This window comes from Gracilinanus agilis, chromosome 4 (assembly GCF_016433145.1).
Source record: "Gracilinanus agilis isolate LMUSP501 chromosome 4, AgileGrace, whole genome shotgun sequence".
NCBI classification, from domain to species: Eukaryota; Metazoa; Chordata; class Mammalia; order Didelphimorphia; family Didelphidae; genus Gracilinanus; species Gracilinanus agilis.
Window position 1 is genome coordinate 315,770,481 of NC_058133.1, and position 9,514 is coordinate 315,779,994.

A 9,514-nucleotide genomic window follows, 5' to 3' on the forward strand; every position below is an offset into this window, starting at 1 on the left:
TGTTACTGTATACAGTGTTTTCCTGGTTCTGCACACTTCTCTTTGCATTAGTCTGTATACATCCTACTAGGTTTTCCTGAACTCATCCTGTTCATCATTTCTAATGATATGAGAGTATTTTACAACCGTATACCACAACTTGTTTAGCCATTTCCCAGTTAATGAACACAGTCTTGATTTCCAATTCTTTGCCACTCTAAAAATTGCTGCTAAAATTATTTTTATACTGGTAGGTCCTTTTCCCCTTATCTCTAATGTATTTGGAATATAGAGTATTTGTATTTGTAGCATTTTGGGTATGATTCCATATCATCTTTCAGAATACAGTTCTACCAAGAGGGTATTAGTGTCTCACATCCTCTCACACTCCCTTTATGATTTTGATACTCAAACCAGAGAGTAAATAAACTTTTTTGAAGAGTGTCACTAAAAACTTGATGGGGAACATTTAAAATAAAATATTAGTGAAGTAGCGATTAACATTGTATCAGAGTGGTATTATGAACATAATGATAAATATGGTAAACAGCAGAAAGCTACATGTGATTACATAGGTTCAACTCATTCTTTAAAATAAAAATTTTTAAATCTCCTGTGGGACTGCTAAGTGGCTCAGTGGTTGGAATGCCAGGCCTGAAGATTAGAGGTCCTGTTTTCAGATATAACCTCAAGACATTTCCTAGCTATGGGACCCTGGGCAAGTTACTTATTTTCCACCCCTTTCTATTCTTCTGTCTTTGAACCTATAGGTAGTATCAATTCTAAGATAGAAGATAAAAACTTCAAACCCTCAAAAGAGAAACATGGAAAAACTCTTATTTAATAAAATGAACAAAAGCTCATATATAAATTTGAGAGCTAATAGTATTTGCAGCAAAGAAATACTGATTTATTTCCAGTTAAAGCAGAAAAGTGAAGCAAAGATACCTCCATTTCTTCATAATTATTTGACATAATATTAGAAGTTCTAGCTATAGCAAGTGTGCTTTCCAGAAATTAGTAGACTATGCATCAGGAAAGGACACAAAACTATCCCCTTTTGCCATCTTCAGAGAATAAAGTAAGAAACTAAAATACAGTACTTAATGTCATAATATAAAACAAATCTGCCGATATTGTTAGTACTTCAACATAGTACAAAAGATAGGAGGAAATAGTAGAAAAAATTATTTGATCACATACAAAATGCATAAAATACTAGAAGTCAACCAATTGATATCCTAAAGATTTGTATAAATACAGCCATAAAAGTATAAATTATATTTCTTCCTCAATTCATAGATTTTTGTCCTAAACTATCACGTATTTATTTTATAGTATACCATCTTAAATGGGTGAAGGAGTTAGAACAGAGCCTGGAGTCAGGAAATTGCTGTTGCTCTGTTGTTATTCTGTGACTGCATTTGGGGTTTTCTTGTTAAAGATGAGTGGTTTGTCTTTCCTTCTCCAGCTCATTTTATAGATGAGGAACTGAGGCAAATAGGGTTAAGTGACTTGCCCAAGATTATAAAGCTAGTATAGGGTCTGAGGTGAGATTTGAACTTGGGAAGGCAAGTCCTCCTGACCAGGCCCAGCTCTCTATCCACTGGGACATCTAAATGCGCAGGAGTCAGGAAGACCTAAATTCAAATGTAGCCTCAAATACCTACTGGCAGTGTGACTCTGGGCAAGTCACTTAACCCTGGCTGCCTCAGTTTCCCTACCTCTAAAATGAGCTGGAGGAGGAAGTAGCAAACCACTCCAGCATCTTGCCAAGAAAACACCTCATAGGTTTAATGAAGAGTCAGATATGATTGAATTGAATGAACATCATCATGCCTTCTAAATGGTTATATTGTTTCCTGGGTATAATACTTTTTGTTGTGAAGTGGTTACTGTGTTTTGTGCTAAAGTGGTTACTACAGGTACATAGCATGAAACCATTCCTTCTCATAAGAATACATTTTATTGCAGAGGGGACAGAAGTGTGTGTGTGTGTGTGTGTGTGTGTGTGTGTACACACATGTAAGTATATGTATATAGCATAAATATAAAGTGAATAAATAACATACAAAGTAGCTATTTAGGAGGGGCACTGGGAATTATAAGATTAAGAAACTGAGCTTGGGACCCTTTTGTTCAGGCAGAAGTAAGGAAAAGGGAATGTGTTCACAAACACAAAAGAGAAGGCCCAGTAGAAAGGCAGAGAAAGATCTGCATTTAGAAATTCTTTGGTAAAGAATAGTGTGTGGGAGAAGATAGTAATGTCCAGTGAGGTTAGAAAAATAGTTTGGATACCTTGGAAAACCTGGTTTTGTGAAGGGTTAGAAATGTATATTTTGGGGGTAGCTGGGTAACTCAGTGGAATGAGTGCCAAGCCTAGATCCAGGAGGACCTAGGTTCAAATCCATCCTCAGACACTTCCTAGCTGTGCTGTGTGACTCTGGGCAAGTCACTTAACCCCCATTGCCTATCCCTTATTGCTCTTCTGCCTTAGAACCAACATACAGTATTGATTCTAAGACAGAAGGTAAGGGTTTAAGTTTTATGTTTTATCCCAGAGGCAATAGAATGTCACTGAAATTTATTTAATAAAGAGGTTATGTTGAAAATTTACTTGAACTGTGATTTCCCATAAAAATCTTTCATACACTTCTATCATATATCATACCTTCTATCATATATAATATAGCACAAATTTCAAAGACAAAAAAAGAAAGATAACACATCAAAGCATCATTATTTTAGGCCTAAAATTATGAGCTTAGATTTTTCTGGTTAAGGTCTAGACCTATTATTTCATTGGTGTGTGCTCACTGGGGAAACCCCTGCCTTTCCCAACTAAAGTTTTCTTAACTTTCTATTATGCCACTCTACCTTCCTACAAAGTTGTAAAGGATAGTAAAAGTTGTTATAGTATATACACTAATCAACTGTTTATAAAATTTGCCCCTCAAATATTGTTCCCTGCAAAAACTTGCTTCTATTGCCAGTCATTTCATTTATCATAAAATGTTAGTCCCTGCCTTAATTGACCTCCCTATAAGTGACAAACTTCTGATGTTAGTTCTGTTTGATTAACAAAGACCACTTCTTTAAATAATTAGCAACTTTTTATGGTATCCTCCCCCAAAACAACTGAAATGAAGTTGGTGATTTTTTTTTTTATCCTTTAGAAAGGATTTTAAGATTGATTCCAAGGTGGAAAATCAGACCCAGGAGAAAAATATACAGTGTTTAGTTTACAGTAAAAGGAAATAGCACTTTATGATTGTATATTAAATATGGTAACTTATCATGGCTTCAAAAGAGAGATAAGATAAGGCTTATTCTTTTCTCCTTTCAGGAGAAATGTAGTGGATTCCACCCTTTCAAAGGTGGTTTCCCTAGAATGATGCTAATCCCTTGCACAACAGTTGAGCATCTGACTCTTGTGATTTCCCAGAATGTCAAAAATTGTTGTTGTTTGGTCTCTTTGGATTCCAACTGTATTACCCTGTAAGTCTCTGATTTATTGTAATAAAGGCCCAGTGAAGAGCCTGGAAGAGGCTAGAATTAAAGTTGTTCTCTACAATGACATTAAAGTTATTTTATAGTACTAATTTAAAAAATTATTAGCCTTTTCAAATCTTAGTTTTTTCTGAGATAGCTTTACCATCTATGTGGTTTTTTTTAGTTGAAATGCATATTATATCCCAGTTTACTCAATTAAAAAAAAGTAAAGTATGCAGAATTTATGTTTCTCAGAAGGTTAACACTTTAGCTAGAATTTTTGTAGTGTCGCATTTCTTTTCTGCTTTTGTTAAATTTTGTTAAAATTTTTCTATGCAGGAGCAGCTAGGTAGCTCAGTGGATAGAAAACAAGGCCTGGAGATAGGAGGTCCTAGGTTAAACTATGGCATCAGTCACTTCTTAACTGTGTGACTATAGGCAAGTCACCTGTAGTTGCTTAGTCCTTACTGTTCTTCTGCCTAGGAATTTTGATACTATCGGCTCTTTTTTTTTTTTTTCTAAACTTCATTTTTTATTTTTTAAATATGGCTAATATGGGAATGTGTTTTTCATGTTCATACATGCATAATCGATATATTGCTTGCCTTCTCATTCAGTTGGAGAGGCTGTGGGAGGAAGGAGGAGAATTTGAACCTCAAAATTTAAAAAGAAAAGAATTTTAAACTTAAAGATAGTTTAAAAAGACAAAATAAATTACATATAATGCTCCACATCCTTGCCCTGCTTTTTAAGATCCAAACTCCTGTTTTCTTCTTAGTTAGAGCATTCCTTTCTCTTTTTATTTACAAAGACTAAACAGTTTTCAGGAGAGACTTTAAATTACTATCTTGGATTAAAATTATAATTCTAGTATCAGCTCTTAAAACAGAAGATAAGGAGGCATGGGAGGGAGACAGGAAAGGAGGGGGGAAGTGAGTGTGTGTGTGTGCGCGCACGCATTTTAAATTTTATGCAGCTAAAGCCTGATTTTAATAATAAAAGATATTAGAAAAAAATGAAGAATAGGTCTAAGTAATTGGCTATCCTTGTATAAAATAATGCTAACTGATCCTTCAATAGTGATCATCAACCTAAAGTTATTATTCTTGGGAATGATGATTGTTTTACAACACTCTTCTGCTGAGTCCTTTGTATGCAATTGCAGGACAGTTTTTATGAGCTTTAAAGTATGTATTTTTTTTTTTTTAAGATAGGGGCACAAAAATGAGCTTGACTTCTTCCTTTCTGTAACTGAACTTTGCATATGATTCATTTTTCAAAATGCTGCATTTGGAGTCAGACAATTCCACAAGTTTACTACTTACTATCATTACAATCTTTAGCATAAGGAGACTTTTCTGGAATTCAATTTCCTCCTCTGTAAAAATTAGGGAATTTGACTAGGTTCCACTCTTCATGACTTTTTGAGTGCTAAATCTATGAACTAATGAGCCTATGATCCTATATTAGGTAGCACCTTGGTATTAGTACAGTGCTCTAACTGGGTGGCAGTATACTTGCATGGATAAAGTGTTGGATCATTTCACTCCTCTACTCAAATTCCGATTTAAATTCCTCTCTATTAATTTTCCGAATCAAATATAAAATGTCTTGTTTGCTTTTTAAAGCTCTTCACAACCTCATTTCCTTTTCTACCCCTACTCCTAGCCCTATTCCTTCAAGATCAAATATAAAATATATGTTTAGCTTTTAAAGTTCTTTACAACCTAGCTCCTATTTTTTTTTGTACCCATATCTTTAATCCTATGCTTTTTTACCCTTGACTCTCCTCTGCACACATTATAGTTTGATAACATTGGTCCTTTTACTCTTCCTGGTACAAGGTGTTTCATTTCCTAATTTAGTGTCTTTACAAGATAGATTTTTCCCTCCATATCTGGAATACTCTTCACAACCACTTCTCAGACCTGGAATACTCTTCCACCTTTCCTCTTACCCCTTAGTTCTCCTGGCTTTCTTGAAAAACTACCATCTTTTGCAGGTGACCTTTCTTCATTCATTTTCCCTTGACTCCAGGGCTTATTTTTCTTTTTTTTAAACCTTATCTCTCCTCATGGAGTGATAAGGGTAGGCAATGGGAGTCAAGTGACTTGCCCAGGGTCACACAGCTGGGAAGTGTCTGAGGCCAGATTTGAACCTAGGACCTCCCATCTCTAGGCCTGGCTCTCAATCCACTGAGCTACCCAGCTGTTTCCCCTCCCTCCCCCCAGTGCCTGTTTTTTGATTACCCTTCATCTATTCTGTATATATCTCATGTAGATAGTTATTTAAATATTATATTCCCCATTTTGAATTCCTGGAGAATGAGGCCCAGGTTTTTATCGTCTTTCTGTCTCTATCACTTAGCACATAATAAGTACTTTATACCTTTTCTTGATGATTTTTCTAGGCCTCATTTGAGGAAACTAAAATGATGGGGTTAGATTCAGTGATCTAAGGTCCCTTATTACTACTCTTAATCTGTGATCCTATGAACTAGCTAAAGGTGCATCTGGTAATATGTTCTCTATACTTCATATTTTCTTCATATATGAACTTGTGGGAATATTCAAAGGTAATAAAGTAAGAACAAGTTTCAAAACTGTTCATTTTAAGGTAACATTGATATAAATCTGTTGAAAAGAATAAATTAAAATAGAAACATTTGCCTTTAATTTTTTTTTTGGTATCCATTCTAACTAGAACATATTAACTGCTTAAAAAAGGCTTCTTAAATCATCACCAGATATAACAAGACTATTTACATATAGAATCATAATACCATAGAATTTCAAACTAAACAAGAACCTTCTAGACCAACTCTTTCTTTTTTAATTCAAGTAACTTAGAACCAAAAATCTTGAGTGTTTGTCTATGTGCTTGGGGTAACATGGGTAGGTAGTAAGAACAGCAGATTTGTATTCAAACTTAAATCTTCTGACTCTTAAGTCCAGATCTCTCTACTATGCCACACTACTTCCCCTTGAATTATAGTTAATTCATATTAGCAAGAAGATAGGTTTATTTATTCACTATTGATATCCTAAGAAGTATTTTACCTTTAGTACTTTCATTGTATGTTTTTCTATGAATTTGAAATGTTTGTTATTTTTATTTCCTTATAGTTTTTCCTTATAACTTTTATACTTTTAAATTGCATTACAGTCACATTGTCGATCTGAAGCTGTTGGTACTAGTTCTGGTGACTTCTTAAAGACATATGTAAGAAGAAACAAGATCGGAAATTTCAGAACTTTGAAAGGGAACTCCATGGGCCTTAATATGTTGAGCAACAACAAGAAACTGAGGTATAGAATTTCTCAAATTTACACAGTAATTTTATCAGTTCTATTGATGAATAACATCTAAAGCATTTATTTAATACCTTTTGGAGCATCATGCATGCATGGTATTTGCCATCAATGCCCATTGAAGCAAATTAATTCAAGAAGAGTTTTATGAATAAGATGCCAGATTTGCAAATTCTTTGACAAATCAAACTCACTGTCACTTAATACTTAATACTCGAACATTCATTATTTTAATCAATGTTTGCATATTACCAAATGATGGGAAATTATAAACGAGTATACATTTAAAACTAATTAGTTAAAACTCCTATAATGAACTAACTCAGCTGGCATATAGTTTCATCACAATTCCTGTAGAAATGTTTAATGTTTGAATTATTACAACGAAAAGTTCTTTATACTTAGCTTTTAATGGAGGAATTTAAGAAGGAGAGGTAAGGGATATGGAATTAATTATTATTATATATTATATTTATATAAAATATTTATAATAATGCAATCATATTATAATGTGTTGTAATATAATTATTATTATGTATAATTATTAAGGATTGAATGAAATGAGTCAGAGCCTGTATTATAGAGAGAGATTTCTTCACAGAGGGCAGTAGTCATGTTGCTGAGCCTCATTAAGCTTCCACTACCCTGATTTAGGCACAATGTTGACTTGAAATTTCTTCAAACCAGGGTAGTTAGATTTAAGTCAAAGCACAGATCTAATGTATTCCCAAAAGGTCAATGGAGGTATGACATTAAATTAATTGATAAATATATTTTCAAACTATTTTAGACCACATTTTGGTTTTCCACATTATGTTTTTTCATAATAAATTATGTTTTTTAGAGTTTATTTGCTCTGTTGAAACATTAGTTTTTGTTTTTCTGAATTTCTACAGTGAAAATGCAAAAACTTTATCAATATGTTCTGGAACCGTAGTGCATGGTAGACGTTTTCATCATGCTAATGCTCAGATACCAGTAGTAAAAACTGCAGCACAAAGGTAAGGATTCTATTTTTTCTTTTTGTTTCTCTCTTCATATTTAGTAAATAATGTTTAATGATAGTCATTTCTTATTGTTTCATTTTTTTAAAACCAACATATTTTCCTGTATGGAATATCATTGTCTCATGTATGTAAATGGATATGACTGTTTAGGAAAATGTGTACTTATATCTTCTATGAAAATGTTTAAACTCTGAAAAGTTGTAGACTAAACAGGAAAGAACACATTTTGGGATCAAAAAAATCCCAAGTTTTTTTTTTTTAACAGAAAAATGTACATTATTATATGTAAACTATTTCATTTATTAATGTTTTTAAAATGCTGGTTTTAATGTTTCTTTTTCCATACATTTTTTACCACATTTCCTATTATTTTCCAAGAAAGTAAGTATTAAAAGTGATCTTACAGTTGGTAAACAGAGATATTTGATATTTCTTTTGCTTATAAATGTCTTAGATAACATTTACCTAAGATGTGTATTTTAACATTCTGCAACAGTATTTATGAAAATGGAAGATATAACAAAATCTAAGTTCATTTTTCCATTATTTTTGATAACTGACAATTTCTTTTAGTTTTGCTTAATAAGAATTATTTAACATTTTCAAAGATTCCCAAATGTTGTCTTGTCTTTATTTAGACCTGGTGAATATGACTAAAATATAGGCTCTGTGGTCCTTATATTTATGAATGTTGATGTGCTTACATACATAAATATGTAACTAAGTTCAGATTCATTAGGTTAACATGTTTTTGATTGATAGAGCAAATTATTCTGCATTTTAGCAATTATAACAGACCAATTTTGCTGTTAACCTTGGAGACTATAGTTGAGATAAAAAGAAGTTATGAGTTGATCATTACAGATATTCAAAAGCATTTATTTAAAGGTATAGATTGTTAAATTCTTTGATAATTATTCAGAAATCTTTAATGTTTTCTACTATATCTTGAAATATTAAATTTTGGAAAACCAGATTTATTCTGGGTCACAATCTTTATTTAAGTCTCAAGTAAAATTTTTAATGTTCTTGGTTAGTCTTTCAAAAATACTTCTATAATGTCTTTCAAAAACATTAATTTTTTTAGTCCTGGAGCCATGCTTTCTCATGATTACTTTGAAGATAAGCATGGACTACAAAAGAAATATCACTTTTTATAACTTCCTGGATTTTGGAATTCATCCTTCTTTCATTTCTGAAAAGGATCACTTAAATCAAATTATTCTCTTTTTCATCATTCCAGTTGCACTGAATTGTATCCACTTTGTGGATTATGTGTGGTAAATTGTAATTGTTTGGTTTCTTTATACCTGCCACTTATCATCCTTTTATTATGTCACCTCTTAGAGGGAAACATAAACTTAATATTTGCCTCAATAATTATATCAAGGATCTGTGATTTTGTCAATGGAGTACCAAGGCAGATTACCACCCTTCTATAATTTTGTAGATTTGGCAGTTATCTATGCCACTATATCTGAACAACTTTTGTAGCCCATTTACACACCAATACACACATCCCTGTGCATGCACATATGTGGGTATGCACACAGCCTGGTCAAAATGACCCAAGTTTAAATAATGCAGTTGGTTAGAAATACCCTTTCTTGATAGGTATACAGCATACAGTAATTCATTTAAAAAACATCTAGATCTGGTTGCTTATAGTTCACTCTTTCCCTCCGTGTCTTTTTAAAGTAAGGTATAGGCAATAGTAGGAAAATG

General features: G+C 32.8%; 1 protein-coding gene across 1 annotated transcript in view; it reads left to right on the forward strand.

Moving 5' to 3' along the window:
• SENP6 (SUMO specific peptidase 6) overlaps nt 1-9,514 on the forward strand; it is a 92,872-nt gene that overhangs the window by 46,120 nt on the left and 37,238 nt on the right. The window contains 2 exon segments of the mRNA XM_044676118.1: nt 6,637-6,779; nt 7,679-7,783. Coding sequence (XP_044532053.1) covers nt 6,637-6,779; nt 7,679-7,783 — 248 coding nt within the window.